At 41.4% G+C, this 21,207-nt stretch overlaps 1 protein-coding gene across 3 annotated transcripts in view; it reads left to right on the forward strand.

Annotated features, from left to right (window-relative positions):
- Positions 1 to 21,207, forward strand: part of WSCD1 (WSC domain containing 1) — a 57,288-nt gene that overhangs the window by 30,385 nt on the left and 5,696 nt on the right. For all 3 annotated transcript variants that reach the window (XM_073315249.2, XM_073315250.2, XM_073315251.2), the window contains 3 exons: positions 4,962 to 5,083; positions 16,558 to 16,735; positions 20,377 to 20,541. In XM_073315249.2, coding sequence (XP_073171350.1) covers positions 4,962 to 5,083; positions 16,558 to 16,735; positions 20,377 to 20,541 — 465 coding nt within the window. The remainder of the gene's footprint in view (positions 1 to 4,961; positions 5,084 to 16,557; positions 16,736 to 20,376; positions 20,542 to 21,207) is intronic.

Raw genomic sequence — 21,207 nt, forward strand, 5'->3', positions numbered from 1 at the left:
GACTTTAAGAAAGCCTTTGACAAGTCTCTCACCAAAGGCTCTTACACAAGGTAAGCTGTCATGAGAAGAGGGAAGGTCCTCTCATGGAACAGTAACGGGTTAAATGATAGGAAACAAACGATAGGGAGGGCAAAGGCAGAACAGGAGCCACATCACAATCTCTATGCCACCAGAAGATCCCTTGTCCTGAGGTGATCCTCGCATGGTCGGCTTTGTTGACGTGAGACCCATAATCCATCAATGATGTAGGGGAAGGTAGTCGTACCACAATCCAGAATTGAGGCCAAAGTCTTTCCACCAGAAAGGATCCAATGGCCTAATTCAGGCCTTCTCTATTCATGCCCACAGGTTTTATCCTACATATACTGGGGTAAGGTCTGACAGCACTACTATTTATAGGGAACTGTACAGTGTAATTGAGCAAAAGTCAGACCGCAAGCACAAGAAACCTTTATTTTGGGGTCTGAAGCAGAGCTGCAATTCACAGAATAGCCCAATCACCCCTTCCAGCATTTGCGAGGCAATTATCAACCGGAGTCACCCTTCCCCAGACAGGGGTACTGGAGTGGAAGGAATTTATACCTCAGCCGGTGTGAATCATTACTGATCTAGACCTGCTAAGGATCAGGACTATAATGTATTACACCTCTGATTCAAGGAAACATTTGGAGCCAGATCTCAGAGCAGATCCTGGTTGCTATTCACCAGCTGAAGATCTGGCCCCTAACAGATTTGAATAGAGTGGAGAAAAAGAGCAAGTGAGAGAGTTTCAGTTTTGACCGACTAATTCCCCTTCAGTGCCACCTTCCAGCTATGATGTCACCAAAGGTCGGGGACTTGTTGCGGGGTGGAAGTTAGTGCAGGACTGGGGAACTGTTCTTGGTTAGGGGTTCTGTTTGGGGCCATGCAAAAAGAGCTAGAATATCAAAGAGGCCTGATGGAGATAGAGGAGAGGATTGGTGGGGCATGGAAGAGAAGGATGGGATGGGGGAGCTTCTGGTTGGTTCAGATGGTGGAAAGGAGGAGGATAGGAAGAAGGAAAAGGGAAGAGTGAGAAGAGACACATCAAAATGTGTGGCACAAATCAGATAAGTTTCAGATCAGCATGTGAACATTCTGATCATCCTCATCTAAACTAGTAAGACTTGATAGGTTTGCCCAGTTCTAGCCTTATAACATACAGGCATGTAGGATGACTGTTCTTTATAATCAGCTGGTCTGATGCACATTGGCATGTTCTCGTAGTGGGACAGCTCTGGGGGCAACCACCATGTCATCTCGTTTGTACAGTGCTTAGCACAATGAGGCCTCTGCCTGCTCTTCTAATATACCTAGTAAATTATTATACCACTGCAGTAGATGGAGAAATAGTTCATCTTGAGCTAGTACTTTGAATTGGATTGGTGTGGGTGGGGGAGGGAAATCAGAAAGGAATTTCAGCAGTTCCTGTCTTTACCTCTGTCATTCTCTAATCTCTGTCTTTCTTTCTCTGATGTTCTCCCTATATCTTTGCCACCTCCCTCCTACCTCCCACCCCTTCCACCCCGCATTTATCGATGTATGATTCTCAGCAGTGCCATGCTATACGGGACTGAAAGCGGACAATGTGACAGGGATGGTGTGTTCAGATCACATGATAAGATCATCATCCACTGAGCACTGGTATCCTATCTAACCAAGCAGAGCACATCAAAAGCATGGCACAGAGATGCAGCTTCCTTACTGGAATAAAATAAATTACTTCTAGGAAACTTTAGTCCCAACTCTTCTCAGATAGCAAAACTGTTGGGGGTGGGGTAAATTGTCAAAGCTATGGGGCAGGGTTACATGGCCCAAATTATGATGAATTGCTTGGAAAATATTCACTTTTGTCTTGGGACAAATGGGGTGCTTATGAAATTGAAGTGAAGATGTGACATGGATGAGGGAAGATGCATGTATATGTATAGAGAGATCTAGCAAGGGATATGGACTCGATTTGTCTTTAAATGCAGCAAAGAGAACACAGGTTGCTGTTGGAGAATTAAAGACCCATGCTGGACCTGCACCTCTTCTCTTGCTGGTGTAGATAAGCAGTAACGTCACTGAACTCTAATATTAGACCCTGCACAAATGTGCACGAGATCAAAGTCTACCATAAGGGTACATTCATCTGTGCAGGAGCCAGACTGTCTCAGGGGCTGATTCAAGGCTGTGGAATGAACTCCCTCAGAAACTGAGGACCATCACAAATCTACCCACCTTCCCCTTCCCCCCCCCAGTGCAAAGTGTATTTCTTCAACCCATCTTCTCTCGTATAAACACAGAAGTGTGGACATTTAAAAATAAACACTAAAGCTCCACCGCACATGCAGTTCTCCTGGGCCGAGGATGAGAGAGAGAATGAACCACACGACAGATCTTGCTCATGTCACTTAGTGCTCTAATGGGACGGGTTCATCTACGCCAGTGTTCTGAAAACCTGCATAGGATCAGACCCTTTGCCTCCTGTAATCTTATCACGTTAGTGTGTATCCTGCTCCTGCCTGTTTTACTCCTTGTTTCCTTATTCCTGTTGACTATATTTTGGACTCCACTTTTTTTTTGGCACACTGAGCTCATTTTGTTCCCCCCTGAAATAAAAACAAAGAAACAAAAAGATACTTTTTGCCTGAGGATTTCATAGATGGCCAGTACCATTTGAACATGCCATTTTCCCATTCATTTCTCCCAGTAGTTGGGCATCCAAATCCTGGAAGTCACTTTGAAAATCTCAGCATTAAAAAAATAATCATTCAGTTCTGCGAACAAAATGGTTACCATGGCAAGGTCAGCATTTGGCACCAGATACTGCAGAGTGGTATCTGGGCTAGCATAATGTTTTCTCATATTTAAAATAGGGAGATGGCTCAGTGGTACATGATGCTTTTAAATGGTGATCACTAGATGTGTATCATCAAGCTATTGAGATGCCAACACAACAGTTTAGCTTATCAAAAAGAAGATCAAGAGGTGACTTGATTATGGTGTAAAGCTACCATGGAGAAATAAGCTTCTGGTGAGATAATACTGGGTACTAAATGGCTCTTTAATCTAATAGAGAAAGACATATCAAGAACAAAAGGCTGGAAGTTAAAGCCAGACAAATTCACATTGGAAATAAGGAACACATTTTAAACAGTTAGAGTGATTATCGCCTGAAGTGATAGATTCAAATCAAGACTGAATGCTTATGGAAGAGATGCTTTAGTCAGACAAGTTATTGGGCTCAATACAGGGTAACTGGGTGAAATTCTTTGGCCTGTGCTATACAGGAGGTCAGATTAGATGGTTGAATGTTCCCTTCTGGCCTTAAAAATCTATGATTTTATGCACAAAAGATTTTATGAGAGTGAAATGATACCGGCAGTGTGGCTTCTTCAGATCCCTACTGGGAAACAAACACATCACCTTAAAAATCGCATCTCAGTGATTACATCTCTGATTTCTTCCTCCCACTGAGAAATGTAAAATTTTAGGGTCCAGATTCTATTTGCATATACTCCTTTGTCACTGAGGAGCAATTCCATGGAAATCTGTGGATTTACTCTGAATTCACACTGGTGTAACTGGTTTCAGAGTAGCAGCCATGTTAGTCTGTAATCACAAAAAGAAAAGGAGGACTTGTGGCACCTTAGAGACTAACAAATTTATTTGAGCATAAGTTTTCGTGAGCTACAGCTCACTTCATCAGATGCATTCACTGTAAAATTGAAATCTAGGCCATGTTGCGAGACAGTCATATGCATGTAATCTCTTCAAGGCCCCAAACTACATCTCCTATTAGTTCAGTCCAATATTAACTATATTTGCCCATTTACCATGATTTTTGTTTTTGCTTTTTTGGTAGATGCACTATTGCCTAGTTGATAGAGCACTGGACAAGGACTCAGCAGACCCGAGTTCTATTCGCAGGTCTGTCACTGGCTTGCTGAGTGAGCTTGGGCAAGTTGCTTCACTTTTCTGTGCCTCAGTTTTCCCATCAGTAAAATGGGAAGAATGATATTTGCCTCCTTTGTAAAGTGCTTTGAGATCTAGGGTTAAAAGTGATGTAAAAAGTAGGTACTGTTGTTATGTGACTGGGTTAGTAAAATATCATTACTTTCTGTATCATCATCATTCACCTTCTCAAAGAGTAGAAAAGCCAATTGCATGACTAGGCTAGTATATTTCCAGGCCAACTTTGCAAAGGGACATTTGTTCCTGTATGGTAAGTGGGATGGAACACTACACTCTAAGTACTAGCAAGGCTCAGGGCCAGATTCTGATCTCAGTTACTCAGCTCTAAATCTGGGGTAACTTTACTGACCTCTTTAGTTACTGAGCATTTACACTGGTGCAATGGAGATCAGAATCTGGTCCTCAGGACTTCAGCAAAGAGCATGCATTCTCCCTGAATGACTTGTAAAAGCTGAGTTTAGATTTTGAAGGCTGCGGTGAGCTCATCTGATCTGAAACGAATGCAAGTGCATGGGAAGGGGGGACGTCTTCATAACTGAACAGATGTGCAGAAAGGCGGGTCCCTAAAGGAGCTTCTGAACTCATTTAAATTCCATTTCTTTTCTGGTGCAGATCATGGGAAGCTTTGTAGATTTTTATCAGGGCTTTTAAGCCTTTCAGGGGAAAAATGTCTTCAAAAGAAAACTGGGGCTTGCAAACAATAGGAATGCCCTCCACCAGCAGAATTTAATTTAAATTCTTCTCTGCAGTCCTACTTTCAATAGTTAGTATAGGGCTAAAGGGATGTGCTCCTTTCAGTGTAGCAGGACTTGCAATACATTTTCCTAGTGTCTCTCTATTTCTCTTATTTCTAAAGTACTCTGAAAAACCATATATATGGAGAATTTTCTTTAAAGATTCAAAATGAATATTGTCCTTTGTGATAGTGACAGGCTACTATGGATGCTGTTTTCTCAAGAGAAACCTATTTCATGTCCCTGCAGGGAGGAATGTTATCTATCGAGGATGTTTTAAAGCTCCAGAAAATTTAACAGTCACCTTTCCAGCCTCTTTGATACAGCTCAATTTGACGGTGGAGATGTGCTCTGAATTTTGCTCCAAGAAAGTAAGAACAGTTCTCATTTCACTTTTCTTTGTGTGTGTGTGTGTGTGTGTGTGTGTGTGAGAGAGAGAGTGAGTGTGAGTGTGACTTAATTTATGAAGTAAATAGAGACGCTTAGTGCCTTTGGAGCTGTGGATTCAAAAATTAGTTTCCAAAGGACAGATTTCTTCAAAGGAAGCTCACAGTGGCATACCCAGTATAATTATTATTGCTTATGGGGGGGGGGAGGAGAAATCAGAATTCTGCCACTAAAGATGATGTACACGGAAACCAATCCTAAGTGACCACCCAATGGGCCAGCAGAAAGTCAATATTGTATGTCACATTACTAACAAGTACAGACCCGAAATTGATGCTAAATAGAACAAATTCTTCCCTTAGAGATTCAAGTTCAGCACCTTGTGTGTTCATTGTGCATATTGAATGGAAGAATTACGTCCAGTTGTACCTCCCTCTACACTGCTTTGTACCTTGTGGGCCTGATTCTGATCTCAGTTATACTACTGTCAGTCACCCGTCACACTGCAGAACTCACTGGAATTACAGCAGTATAACAAAAAAGAAAAGGAGTACTTGTGGCACCTTAGAGACTAACAAGTCCTCCTTTTCTTTTTGCGAATACAGACTAACACGGCTGCTACTCTGAAACCTAGCACTATAACAGTAGTGTATGGGTGATCAGTATCAAGCCTTGAGGGCCAGATCCTCCACTGCTATAAATTTATACCAGCTGAGGATTTCAGCTTCTGTGTTGCCATCTACACACCTTTAAATAATAAACAACAACAACAACTAGTAGTATGAAGGGGGGAGAAATATTATCTGGTAGCATTTTACACCAACTGTGCACAGGTGTAAGGGAGTGGGTCCAAAGTGTCCAGAATAATTTGGACGACAATCTGATCATCATTGCTTTGACCTTATTTCCCTTTCGCACCAGCTTTACCGAGAGGTACCTCTGCTAGCTACAGTGGTGTTACTTAAAGTTTACCTGAATGGGAGGAGTTTAAGTTCCACTTTGAGTCTGGGAATGATTCTCCACTCTTTTGTGTCTTGTGTGACCATTTTTACAGTTGTCCAAGGTGACTACAAAGGATCTGATCCTCATTTACAATTGGGGCTTTAAAGTGGATGTAGATTATGTTTATCCCCACTTAAAGGCCCCTTTGTACTGCCACAGTGGTGTAAAGAAGCCAGAGTAATTGATAAAGTGACTATGAGCCTGATTCTCATTTACACTAAAGACACTTTGCATAGCTCTGGCAGCATAAAAGGAAGCGCAGTGCATTTACATTCACTGTAAAACCCCTTTACATGGCCAGAGTGGTGTGGAGCAGCCTTAGTTTAAATGAGAATTAGGTTCTACTACTGTTGTAACTGAGGCCTAGTCTACACTCAGTTTTGTTGGAGTATAACAGATTAGGGGTGCCAGTTTTTTTACTGAAATAACTATATTGGTACAACCTCAAGTGTGGATTCAGTTATACCAGCACAAAGGTTCCTTATACCAGTAGCTCATTCTCCTTTTCATATGAGTCTAAAGCTATACTGATAGAAGCACCTTTATACTGATATAATTGTGTCCACACTGCAATTAGGAGGGGTGAAGGCAGCATGTGTAGACACGCCAGCTTTGATCTAGGTAGCTTGTTACAACTGCAGTGAAACCACACAGATGTTATCAATTTTTTTTTTCTGTGTCCCAATTTTTTGGTCAAAGTATAGTTAAGGTCCAGACTCCATAGAAAACAAAACAACAATAATGATAATAAGTAAATAAGATTTTGTGGTCCATTCAAAAGCAGCTGGCGGTCCAGATTTGGCCCCCAGTCTGCCTATTGACTACTCCTGCACGGCAGCATGGGCTGTACAGGCGGGGCCAGGATCCTGACTGGGTATGCACTTGAGGGACTATCCTATCCTGCCACAGCTTCACTGCTATTATTACCAAAGGTACCTAGATCAAAGCTAGCTCAGGTCTGCCTACACAGGTTGCAGTCACACATCAATTGCAATGTAAACATACCCTAAGGGGATTGTACTGCCCCTATAATGGCATAGTTAAAGTGATTCCACTTGTGTGTTTAAATAAACCCTGAGTGGAGAATTCTGACTTGGTAACATCTTACACCCACTTTATACTGGTGCAAATGACCACACAGTGGCTAATAAAAGTTCTGCTACTTATTTATTGGCCTGTAGACTGACAAAGGGCATAAGAACATAAGAATGGCCCTACTGTGTTAGACCAAGGGTACATGTAGCCCAGTGCCAAGTGCCCCAGAGGGAATGAACAGAACAGGTAACCATCAAGTGATCCATCCCCTGTCACTCATTCCCAGCTTCTGGCAAACAGAGGCTTGGGACACCATCCCTGTCCATCCTGCCTAATAGCCATTGATGGACCTATCCTCCATGAACCTATCTAGTTCTTTTTTGAACCCTGTTACGGTCTTCGCCTTGGCATACATCCTCAATCGGCTCGGTTTACATCTGCATAACTCACTCCATTGACTTGAGTAAAGATGAACTGGTGTAATGGAGTGGAGCATTTGGACCAGGCACTTTCTATTGAAAGGAGGTCCTCCCCCCACACCCCAAAGTTGGGTTGTATCTTTGTGCAGAGGAAGATTCATTTTGTGATCAGATTTAGCCTAAAGCCACCCTCAGATGACATGGAGTAAACCAAACATTCAATTAATTTGTCTTCTAGTAACACAAAGTGATTAAAACTATTAAGGCATGAAAAACAAATCTTCATAATCACTAGGTAGAGTAATTTTAGCAGCTTTTATCCCATGATGGGGAGTGGGAAGTCTTTTTCCAGTCAACATATCCTTTATGCCACCTCTTCAGTTCAATGTGTTTCGAGAAAATGCCACTGAAGCGTTGTTCGGTGTTAATTAATTACCATAGTACGTGTGCGCGCATATGTAATACTGATATAAGGAGTATGTGGGAATAAGGGGTAGAGCAGAACACTGAATTGAAGGACTTCTGGGTTCTGTTCCCAGCTTTGCTCTTTTTTACACAGGGACACGCAGGGAAATCAATCTGAACTACCTAAAAGTGTGAATTTTAAATGAATTCATTAAACCACATTAAATCTCTGTGTGGACACTCTTATTCTGAATTAAAGTGGCCTTAATTCAGTTTAGAAGTGAATTAAACTAAACCGAATTAAGACAACTTTAATTTGGAATAAAAATGTCCACACAGGTTTAATGGGATTTACCTAATCCACTTATGAGGTGTAATTATTGCTTGTCAATTTCTGAGATGATTGTAGGGAAAACCCTGGAGAAGAAAAGTTATCATCATAAAATGCACTCAAACACTGATGCCTACATTTTCACAAATGACTGATGATTTTGGATGCTTCTGTTTTTGGGACACCTTAAAGGGGATTGGTTTTCAGAAAAGCTAATTCATGAGTACTTAGTTAAGATAAAGTCCTTAGGGACCAGATCCAGCTCTCACTGAAGAATATGGGAGGCTTTCTGTTGACTTCACTGGGAATTGGAACTTGTCTTAACTCAGTAAGATAATAGGAACTGGGCCAGGTTTTCATCTGTGTAAATCATCATAGCTCCATTAGCTTTATTTGTATTCCATGAGAACCCATTCAGTATCACAGCCCCATTGTGTTATATGTTTGTATTGCGCATAAGAATTTTTCCCTGCCCAAAGACCTTACAATGTAAAATAAGCAGAGATTTTTATTTCAGGGGGACAGCTAATTTCAAGGTATTTTCCTTTTTACTCTTAGAACAGGCCAGTTGATAGAAAGTTGCTAAATGATGTTTGACTTTGTTGCAAAATGAACAGGCTTATTTTCAAACAAATCTCAAATCAGCAGCTGCACTTGAGGGATTACATTTTTCAATGATGGGCACTGTCTGTCTTTGCACATTTTTGTGCCTCTCTGTGCATTTTGGGTAGTTGCAACTGTGTCCCCCTGTCTCAAGGAAAGCTGCATCAAAGATTTAGCTGTGATCAGAGTTGAACTAATTATATATGCTTTTGATCTCTCAGTAATTCATTAATTGAATGGGTTTATAATAAAAAAGAGTTTGAGAGGCTAGGGTTAGGATGCATTTATGTAAGTGGTGAAGAAAATGCTGTAAGGAAGGCAAACAAAAATAATTAGAGCTGTTTGCAGCCTTATATTATGTCTTTGTGTTAACTAGAAAACCAATTTTAAAGTGCCTGGGCATTGATATTAATGGGACTCTGGTGCAAGTAGGCAACTCATATGAGCAGTGAAGGCTTGCAGGCCCTGATCCTGCAAATGTTTACACAAGTAGGAACTTAACATAAGCTGCTAGATTCTGCCATTTTGGGGCATGTCAGGTAGTAACTTACTCTACACAGGTGAAATCCTGGCTCCACTGAATTCAATGGCAAAACTCCCACTGATATCAGTGAAGCCAGGATTTCACCCCATGAGCCCAAGAAGTCCCATTTGTTTCAGTAGAATTGTGGGTGCAGTAAGGCTGGATCCAGCAGAGTACTTAAGCGCATGCCTAACTTTAAGCATGTGGGTAAGCCCACTGTCTTCAGTGGATCTACACTGCCATAGCACTGGAGTAAAGCAGCAGAGAATTGGGCCCTTTGAACTTCAGTGGGACTGTTCACATGTTTAAGTTTAGGCACGTGCTTAAATCCTTTGCCAGATCAGGGGCTGTGTCACTATGAAGGGGAGACTGACAAAATGGGGATGGATTGTAGTTATTGATTAAACAGTAAAGGGAAGTCATGGCTGAATACATTATTTTGCAATCATTCCACTTTCTGCATAAGATATGCACAAAATCTGAATAATCAGGAGGCTGAACATAAAGAGTTGCAGCCCTTTGCACTCATGCTTGGACTCCTGGTGTGTTTCCCAGAACGGTTGCTGGGCTCTCAACGAGTACAGTACATTTGCTGAAAATTGTTCACTGATGAAGCCAGCTCCCTGTTTTTTTCCCTTCCCCGACACATGTCGAAGCCAAAAAGGAAGATTATATATTAATTTTTATGGAAATAAGCTCTTAGAAATTCCCTCCAGGATTGAAAATTGCTCTGCATTTTCAGAATCAAGTCATGTTGCTGAAACCTTAATGTTGTAAATAAAGTAACATTATTATCTGAAATTCTCCAGTCATTTTGAAAATGTACAGAGATTTGACAGTTTAATATACGTGATGAAACAAAACAGTTCAAGCAGTTGAAGGGGAGATCTTCCTTTGATTTAAAAATTGCCAACATATTAAAGTCAATGGCATTGAAGGAATGGGGAAGGAACTCTTATTATCTTGGGTTCTCTTTGGGGCTGGCAAATGTGCAAGAAACTTTAGTGAAAAATGCAATGTGTATGCTGAGATTGGCGACCAAGCCATGTTTTCAGGCTAAGCAAGGCAGCTCACATTTAATGTTGTTGGGGGAGCGATTTCTGAAATGTGGTAATTGATTGGCTTGACAGTTTTTTTCCATTTGTTTACAGGCCTCATTGGGGCTGACACGCCAGCTCACAGTATGAAGTAGGGGTGAGAGAGTAAAACCCTGTTTGTGGTTTTCTTAGGAAGAACCTTCACAGAGAGCCAAATTCTACATTCAAAATGGGCATTTGTGTTAACTTCAAAACTGATGTTAGAATGCATGAGCATCTGTATTCCAGCCAGTGGGAAAGCACTGGTTACGCCATCCTCACACATAGTGATGCAATCACAGAGTGGGGCTATCAGGAGTGAGAATGCATTAACTCAACAGCTGCATTGGAAGATATCCTCATGATAATAAAAAGATGAGGGGCATGTCCATCCTTTCCCCCAAGGGTAGCACCTATGCTCACACAGCACAGACTATTCCTGTTAGGAGCACAAATAATAGGCACGGAGGCTTATATGTTGGTGCTGTATCTGGGTCAAGTTGAGTATGTGCATAAAGAGAGATCATTACTCAGTGAACCCCTGGCACTGCTCCAGATAGCTCCTTTGCTTGGAAGTCTTTAGAAAGATTTCTCCCTGAGGATCTAGGGTTTCAACACACAACCCCCCCCCCCGCCCCCCGCTTCATCCCCCTTACTGGATACAAATTCTCTGATGCATGTTTACGCACAGCATACTGGTAGAATTTGGCCCATTCACTAGTGGAGGTACCAGGTACATTTAGCCACAGGATGTAGGATTCGTTCCAAGTTCTACCACTTGTTTGCTGAGGCCAAAGCTCCACTGACAGCAGAGAACCCTGGGAAAGTCACTGAGATACAGATATAGAAAGAGCAACAAGAAATAGCTCCTGAAGTCAGTGGAGTCTGACCCGCATGATGCTTATGTAAGCAAGAGGAGAACTGGGCTTTTCGTGTCTTGCACTAGTTTGAAACACTGAGCCTAGTTCACCACCACACTGTACCTTACACACCAAACCAGAGTGGCAGCATTTCATACTTGCTTTGTTGTTGGTGGAAACAACTGCAAAGAGGACAGAGGATGGTGAATCAGGACCATTTGCTTAGCTTTGCTTACACTTTTGCAAGCTTTCCATAGGTGCCATCTTGCTAAGAAAATGATGAAATTTTATTCTAAACCAAATTAGGAGAGGAAATTTATGATTTTACCTATGCTGAAAAGCTGCAGCTCTGTTTGCAAACAGAAATGGGACCATTATGCCCTTGGACTGAATCTGCAAATACTTTTTCACAATCTCATCTCTCACTCAGTAAGCAAATGTTGGTAGTTTGGGTACAAATAGGGCACACATTGTATTTGACTCCTTATCAGAGGCTAAGCACTGGGGAAGAGCAAGAGATAAGCCACTCAGCAGTTTTGTCTCCTGCTTCCATAGATGAGAATCAAGATGATTTTTTAAAGTCATTTGCTAAAAGTGTAAAGATAGTGGCAGCTGAGCAAGCCATTCAAATAGATTCAGTGGAATTCAACCCTCTGTATGCTTGAGCAACCCTTTGAACTTCTAATAAATGCTTGGTCGTCTACATTTAGCTTCCCTGCTGCGTGCACGTGCAAATACACCCACACTTCATGCAAACATTTATTGGGACCCTGTCTTTAAAAGTTCTACAATGTCACTCTTCTATGGTAAAAAGGGGAAAACTCAGATTCAGCCATTTTGATTCTATATGTGCGTGTTCAGCAATGCACTTCAGCACATACTTCACTTTAACCACGTAAGTGATCACATCCTTATTAAGAAGAGAATTTAAGCATGTGTTTAACTTTAAGCTGCAGCTTTAATGCCATTGACTTCAACATGTGTTTAGATGCATATGATACACATATAGTGAGTCTAATGCACCGGCTTTATACCAGTGTAAATTCATTAAGGTCAGCGTTTTACTCCTGATTTACATCAGTGCCAAACGAGAATCTGGCCCACCAGATTCTTCATCTCTTCCAGAATCCTTTGGATAGTATTTACTTTGGGAAAGAGGAGCTGGCTTCTTCTTCAGATCTGAAAACCTAGCACTAGTCCTGGTCCTACTGCCCTTGCTCCTTGACCTCACCATTACATGATGCAGTAAGAAGCCATACGGCTTTCCCTTTGTGCTCTGCCTGCTGGCTAAGCTTTGTAGCATTTCACCTATTTCACCATTCCCCGAGAGGGACTGCTGTGCTGACAATTCAATGCATTGCCGGTTTAAAAATTCCAGTTTTTAGCTGGAAAGTTCCATAGGGAAAAATGCTCTCATTTTCATTGACATTTCCTACAAATTCTTTCCAGGTTTTTGGTGAAACACTGAAGCCAAAAACTGAACATGTTTTGGAAAACTGTTTTTGGTTTAAATGTTCCATATTTTGGGGGGCAAGGGGAATCTAAAGTTTTGGGTTTCAGTTTTTTTCATTTAAAAACTGGAAAATGGCATAAAAAACGCAATTTTCCCATGAAAATGTTGGCTTTTCACTTAAAAGCCATTTTTCTTCAAAATTATGTTTTCATGTGGAAAAAAAATCAGCCAGCTGTAATTGCCCCTTTCCCCCCCTGATGAAAATGTGGCTTTTGACAAAGGGAACAAAATCAGCCTTTACAGTCACATGACTCAGCACACCTGGCCTATTTAAATCCATTTGTTCAAAAGGCTGTGAGCGCCTTTTCAGGAACAGAAGCACTTTGCAGAGGGACTTTATGATAGGAGGTTCTTCTTAACATTGCAGATGTTAAAGAACAACACATCAGTTTAATTCTTAGGCAAGCATTGGCATAACTCCTCATTCCAGGAACTAAAGGATTTCCATCCTTGTAACAGTGAGAGATATTCACAGCTATAATCCAACAGGCTGTATTAGCATCCATATGGCAGGTGTTAACCCTCGTGCCCAGAAGCAACCTTGAGAGAGGTTTCCAGAAGAGTTCCGCTCCTTTTTAGATACCTAAATAAGGGCCATATTTTCAAAAGTGCTAAGCACACAAAAGAGTGGCACTTATTATTTAGTTTCCTGAGCTTGTGTTTATTTATAAACACTATGCAGTCTCTCCTCCCCCTGCCTCCCATTTTCATATCTAAAATTAAATAAATATGCAAAACCAGAAAATTGCCAATTCCCATGTGCAACCTTGCAACAATACAAAGCTTTGTCCTTGCATAGTGCCTGTGATCTGAAGATCTCAAATTGTATTGCACTTGCTAATTAATATAGCCTTATAGTCCCCAATAAGGCAAGTACTGGACCCATTTTACAGACAAGAGCACAGTAGATGTTCATGTATTGATAGATTGTAAGGCTAGAAGAGACCATTATGAACATCTAATCTGACCTCCTGTATAAAGCAGACCATAGAATTTCATGCATGTTGTGTTACCTACAGACAGTGTCACCAGTGATGGAGTCAGGATTAGAACCCCTCGGTCTCCACCCTCAAACACTGTGCACCAATTCCTGCACTGCAGTCCCTCTCTATAAAAATTCCTAGCATTTCTGTCCCAAATGTGCATGCCAACAGAAAAGTTTTTAAGTGGAAAAAATATCCAGTTTCAAGACCGAGAAGTTATTTTATAAACAAGAGTCCAAAAGAACATTTTTAAAAGGATGAAAAATGGGGATGTTGTTTAAATGGGGAGAACGTTCATAAACTTATGGTTTTTCAAGCTCTCCCAATCCTTCTGCTCCATTCACACTTCCAAAACTAAATTATGTTGTTATAACCCTTCCCAACTGTATACTTAAAGCATGTAAAATATACATCCCTGTGTTCCGCTAGTTTTGTGCAGTGAAGTAATCTGCCTTGTTTTAGTAACCCCAGTGAAGTCTATGGGCCTGATTTAACATTGAATCCAACCCAGGATGTGCTGTCATATGGAAGGGAAAAGACATCAGGGATTTTTAACAGATCTCAGGGTCAGATTTTTAGGGGCTCAGCACCCACAACTGGGATTAGGTTTTCAAGCGAGCTCAGCTCCCATGTAAGCATATAAATAAATGGCCAGATTCTCAAAGAGCTGAACTCTTGAAAATTTTGCCCATAAATATCACCCCCAGTGCTCTGGGGCGCTGAGAACTTATGAAAATGTGACCCTTATTTTGGTTCCTAAATAGGAGCTGAGCTCTTCTGAAAATCTGCCCACAATTGAAGGTGCACTTAAAAAAAAAATCTAGGCTGAGCTTCTTTAAAATCTGGTTCCTAGTATCTGGATGTGTTGTTTAATTTTATATATCCCCAGTCACACTTTGATAGCAGCATGGTAGGTATTGACCCACATGGTCAATGTAGTGTCATATTTTCAAAAATTCCCAAGTGACCTAGGAGTCACAGCCCCATTTTTCAAAATGATTTAGGGGTGCCTGCAGAGTTTAGGTGCCCACAGGGTTAGACAGCAGTTGAGCGGGAGTTTGGCGAATGCCTGTAGTGCCTAAATGTTAGACGTAGTCCCTCTTGTGAATCCCACCTTAGGTGCTTAGGTTTCCAACATTAAAGTCTAGGTGCCTAAATTTCAGCAGCTGGCCATGCGCAGCCACCTGCGTCCTGACACTACCAAGCAGCTCAATGCCTAACTCACATCTAAGCCCTGGGATTCACAAACAAGACGTTCCCCTGCCCATCTTGCCTTCGGCACCCCGATCCAGTAGATATACTTTAAGAGAGCCATAAAGTAAAATTGCAGTATGAAGTATTTATTTCAAGGGCTGGTCTACACTGAAAAGGTACACTGGCCTAGCTACATCTCTCAGGGGTCTGTAAAATCCACACCCCTGAAAGACATGGCTAAGCTGACCTAAGCCCCAGTGTGGACAGTGCTAGATCAATGGAAGAACTCTTCCGTCAATCTAGCTACTGTCTGTCAGGGAGGTGGATTATGGACAGCAATGGGAGAACCCCTCCCTTCACCATAGTGTCTACACTCAAGTGCTACAGCAGTGCAGCTGTGCCACGGTAGTGTTTTAAGTGTAGATGTAGCCCAAGACACAAGGGAAGTGTGTGTCAAAGGTGCCCACCCTGCCTCTTTAACAATGACTGCATATAACTTTGAATATGGTACCATAGATCTCCCACTGGCTCTGGAAACCCTGATTGAGGTCCATGTGTGCTGTTACTTCAGTCTCTTTGTCTACAATGGTGTAAACATTTCTTCCTACTATATTTTTAACAGAGTTTGGTGTAAAACTGATTGCCTTTGTTTTTAAATGACTGTTTTCTGCTCATGATTCATCAGCTTGGGAGATTCCCTCCGAAAGCTATACAAAATAAACACTGTTTGGGCACTCAGACATGTGAATGAGTCAGACTAGGAGATATTCAGTTCTTCATGGTCTTCCATCATTTTTGTAAATGTATTTAGCATTTAATTCATCTAAATCCCTGCTTTCCCCCTTGATCCCTTTCCTGAAAATAGAATTCTTGAAGTCCAAGGACAGTTTTCTTCTCCGCGGGCTCTATCCTGGCAATTGACCTCAATGGTTATTCAATTTTGTACTTAGTCTGAGCTAGATCCTCAGCTGCTGAAAACCAGAATAATGGTGCTGATGTTGATGTGGCTATGTTGATTTACACCAGCTGAGGAGCTGGCCTTTGGAGTCTTTAAATGGTGGATGAATATCTTTCTAAAAAGTTATGCTCTAGTTCAGCAACAAATTATTGGGATTAGTAATGTTGACTTTTATAGTAAAGAACATAATCATCCTCCACTGTAGGAATTACCAGATAGAATTCTATGGCCTGTGTTCCACAGAAAGTTAGAGTGGACGACTACAGAGGTTTCTTCTGTCCTTAAATTCCATAAATTAGTAGTAGAGATGGAATGTGTTTTGAATCTCCAAGTTCTCAGCAAAACCATCAGAAAAAGATTCAAAAACTTGTCCTGAGAAATGGACAACAGGTCTAATAGTGACATAGGTATGAGATTTTTAGTGAAAACAAATATCGCTTTGATCCTGACCATTTACCCTTTGAAGATATAGTTTTTGCTTTTATATTAGGAGTGTCCTTTTAGGATTGTTGATGCCATGGCATTTGCATTCTGATCTGTTTTCTTTCTTGGATAGGAATTTCCCTTGGCAATCATCGGACGGCCAGAATGCTACTGTGGCTATCCCACAATGCATTTCACTCTTCACGACAGCGTGGACAGGTTGTTCTGCAGCAGACTGCAGAACGTCAGTAGTATGGCTGAGGTGCCAAGAGAAGAGAATTACTATCATGTCTATCAGACTCCAGTACAAGGTAAATGCTGCAACTCAGCAAGAGCCCCCGGAAGTCAATGAAGCTATGCCTGTTTACACCAGGTGAACATCTAGCCATAGAGGTGTTAGCGCTAATATCCAGGCCACATGCTGATTTGAATCATTGCAGCCTGCCTATACCTAAATTCCCCATGCAGTTTTAGTTGTATATGGTAGTCTTTCACTTCCTTTTTACCAAACTGATGTGTGATTTTGTCAGGCACTATTGAAAAATGGATCATTTTCGAGCCCAGACATGGCAGCATTTCAGTGGTAAAGTGGTTCCAAACTGCTGTAGGATTCTTTGCTGTGTATGTGTATATAAACATATGTGTTAAGTAGCATTAACATATATGTTTTATATACACACTATCCATATGTGTAATATAGAAATTAACACAACATTAACACTGTTTTATGTGATGTTTACAAGAGTAAAATAGCCATGCAAGCAAAACAACATGTTATGGACACAACATAATCAAGTAGCGGCTTTTGGAAATCCCCGGCCTTAAAATTCCTGGACAGTTTCATGGGCTTTTGATTTTTCAAACAACTTTAACGAAACAAATTAGAACTTTTCCTTCACCCTAAACTAAAACTACACTGATTTCGTGTTGAACTTCAATAAACCTCCTTTCAAAAGAGAATTTCAAGGATTTTTACAATGAATGAAGCCTTATAAAGCCCCTGTGGGTGTAAGTAATTATCTTACAGGTATGGAAATTAAGGCACAGAGCTTAGCCTGCACTTAAACACTATGACTAAGGCCAGAAGGGACCACCGGATCATCCAATGTGACATCCTGTATCTCACCGACCAGCAACACCACCCATCACCTACACACTGAACTCAGCCACCGCTACCCCCCCCCCTTGCCCAGAGCCAAACAATAGCTATGTGACAGTCCAAAATAGAACCTAGACTTCTAGTTCTGTGCTTTAACCACAAACCATGCTCTCTCTGGCTCATACATATTGCAATTATAGCTGCATTAAAACCAATGCTACCAGCATTTCTAATTTACTTGAGACATCTTCCTCTAAATGCTCATAAGCATCTAGAAGTAGGTTGGTAACATCGACAATAAGGCTTCAATCCAGCAAATCACTTAAAGTTAACTGGATACTTAAGCACATGAGTAGTTTCACTGATCTCCGTAGTAGTATTCATAGGCATGATGCTGAGCATATCTCTAAGAGCCCTGCTGGATAGAGGCCTAAACTTCTGCTCATAGCCCATTTTCACCAACACGTATCAAACGAAGTAGAGTAGGTAAGGCCCACTTCTGAGCATTTATTGGTTCACACCCCTATTGGACTGCAGCCCTCTGAACTGATTTGAAAATCCAGAGATTTAATTGCGCACATTTCAAGATATTTGGAAGTTCTAGTTATTTTGAATCCAGCAGTTCAGGCTAGGAATTTTCTCATTGACTTCAGCCAGAGCAGGATCAGGGTTCCAAATATGAACGCTGAATACTTCAGAACATGCTTTGATTTTAGAAATCACCCTAGGGAGGGATATTGGGGCACCCTACATGCTGGATCCCGTGCAGGCATTCGTCCACAGCAACTTTTAAATGGATGGCACTGCCTGCGATGGGATAAGGAGCAATGTGCAGCATTTCTTCTTTCTATTCATTAGAGATGACCATACATAGCCCCTTCATGGGTTATGCTCATTCCCTGTTCTGAGGTTAGGCAGGCATTAATAAGTATACGGATATAAAGCCAAGCTCTCATGTTGCACTTTTCACCAGTAGCTCTCAAAGTCCTTTACAGAGGAGGCCAGCATCTTTATCCCTGCTTTACAGATGAGGAAATGGGCATGGAGAGGCAAAGTGACTTTCCCAAGGTGGAGACAGGAAGAGAACCCCGACCTCCCGAAGTCACTGTGGTGTGGCATCCACGAAGGCACACGGCCACATATCCGTAGACAATGCCACTAAAGTTGTGTAATGATTGTGAAACCCTTCAGTTCCACAATGTAAGATGTCCAAACAGATTCTAAAATATAACGAGAGAAAATAGTTCATCGGCCACCGCTCTCTGTTTTAAAGTTGAATCCATTTCATGTGAACATATACATAGTCAGGGTTTGATCCTTTCTTCTGAGTGAGAAACGCTCACCCTAGACAGCTGACCTTACCTTCCACAGCATCCCTTGTTCTGTGGATTGAATTTTGAGGCTGCCAGGGGCCCTGTTTGCAGCAGATCTGACAGAACATGCTTGTGAGACAGGTTACACCCAGCCTTTTTGAAGTGCCAGGAAGCCTAATTTCTTTTGATTTCCATTTCAGCACAAGCCTCTCAGGAAGGATGTGAACTGAAGTCTGAAGCTTAATCCCTGCCCTTCCTCCTCCCCACCACCACATTGATTATGGCCAATTGACTAATTTTCAAATGCAACAGGAACATTCTTTACATACATGTTTACAGGTAGAATATGGGTTTTAAGAGACTGCTTTGAGTTAGGAATGGTGCATCACTTCCCTGCCCTATAAAGAGCCCTATACAGACAAAGACACAATCTTGCCTAGTGTTGTTCCATAGTGGGTGAGCAATCTGCCTCCATCCCACCTTTATCATTTGCATTAATTTATGGCTATTTTCTTTGCAAAGCACTCAGATGTTCCCCTGGGAGATAGCAAAAGGTATGGGACATACAGTTACATATGTAAGGCCAGATCTTCAGCTGGTATAAATTGGGATAGTTCCATTTTCGTATGGAGCTACACTGAGCTACACCAGCTGAGGCTCTGGCCCATATACTGTAGATAGGCAAGTATGCACTGATGCTGCATGACACATGACTGTTGGAGGATTAAGTGCCAAGGATGCATCATTCTGTAATGCTGAACCTGCTTCTGTAAATGGAAAGAGCTACATCTTCTACCTGTGGTGCTATATTTTTTAGTGATGCTTCTTTGCAAGCAGTGGTCCCGATTCCCTCCCCTCCCTCAAAATGTACCTACATCTTTTCTCTCTGTACATTATTCTGTAAACAGACACCATAGTCAGCAACTGTCACCAAGATGACATTTACACAGGTACAAAAAGAATGACTGTGGCTGTCCTGAATGGCAATTATATTTTTAAAACACAGCACATGCAATCTGTCTTGACTGCAATATTTTAGCACTGCTTTTGCGACCATGAAAGGCCTTCAAAGCATGGAATATTGCTTTGCTTTTGAAAATCCCAGGCTAAGAGGTTGAATTGAACTCTAACTTATAGGAAACCCCTCCTATTACAATGAGACACTTGATTCACACATCTAATGGCACATTCAGGCAGGCAGTGAACAGCCAGCCTGCCAGGCAAATAGCAGTTAACAAAAACATGTATCCAGGGGCTTTTATTAGAACCTGTAGGTAGGTACAATAATTTCCTGCAGTTCTAATAATAAAGCATTGCTTAACATGACGTCAGTCTCTTGAAAGCCTCCTGTAAAGATAAACTCTTTGGCCTGTTCAGGCTGAATTAATTTTGAGAAGTATCTGAATCACAACTGGACTCAAACTGATATCCTATGGTATACATAGAAAAAATGAAAGCAATAAACCTTGTAATCAGTAGCTGTCAGTAAAATTAATAAGAAGGCACCATGCTTACAATGAAATATCTTCTGTACTTACAGACACCCGATGCACAGATAGGATATTCCTCACTACCAAATCCAAAGTATTTGTTGCTTTGTCTAGTTTTCCTGGGGCCGGGAATACCTGGGCTCGTCATTTAATAGAACACGCCACTGGATACTACACTGGAAGCTATTACTTTGATGGAACCCTGTACAACAAAGGTATTGTTGTCGGAGACACGTGAAAACCTGAAATCAGCTTTAAACATGCACGTTTACTTGTCTCAACATTTGTTTATAATATTGATAGATGTATTTATTATAAAAACCTGTGTTAAAAATTAAACACGTTTGGAATTTGAGAGTACCAGCCTTTCATATATATTGTACAGTGTACAGAGACTGGTTGAATAGTATACATAAACCGATTCACATACATTTTCAAGAGTAAAAACTTGCTCTGATTTGTGGGGTCACATTGGGTAAACTATGCAAACTTGAGCATCTATTATCATCATCCCTGTGTGTGTGTGTGTCTCTCACTCACACACACACACACACACACACACACACACACACACACACTCTGTCTCTCTCTCTCTTTCTCCCCTTGCCCCATTGTCAGAACAGGCCCATAAAAAAATTTTCAGCAACAAATGAGCTGCATTCTTGGGCTAAGATTTTCAAAGGCACGTAAAGAAGTTGGGCCACGATTTTCCAAACTGACTAGTGGCTGTGGGCCCAGCAAAAGACAAATTAAAGGGCCCTACATTTTTTAAAGTGCTGAGCAGCTGTCTTCTGAAAATCATCTTTAAGGTGTCTCAAGTTGGGCACCCAAAAATCACTAAAGAAAATAATAGAATGATAAAAATGTAGGGCTGGAAAGGT

Source organism: Lepidochelys kempii, chromosome 17, assembly GCF_965140285.1.
Source record: "Lepidochelys kempii isolate rLepKem1 chromosome 17, rLepKem1.hap1, whole genome shotgun sequence".
Taxonomy (NCBI): Eukaryota; Metazoa; Chordata; order Testudines; family Cheloniidae; genus Lepidochelys; species Lepidochelys kempii.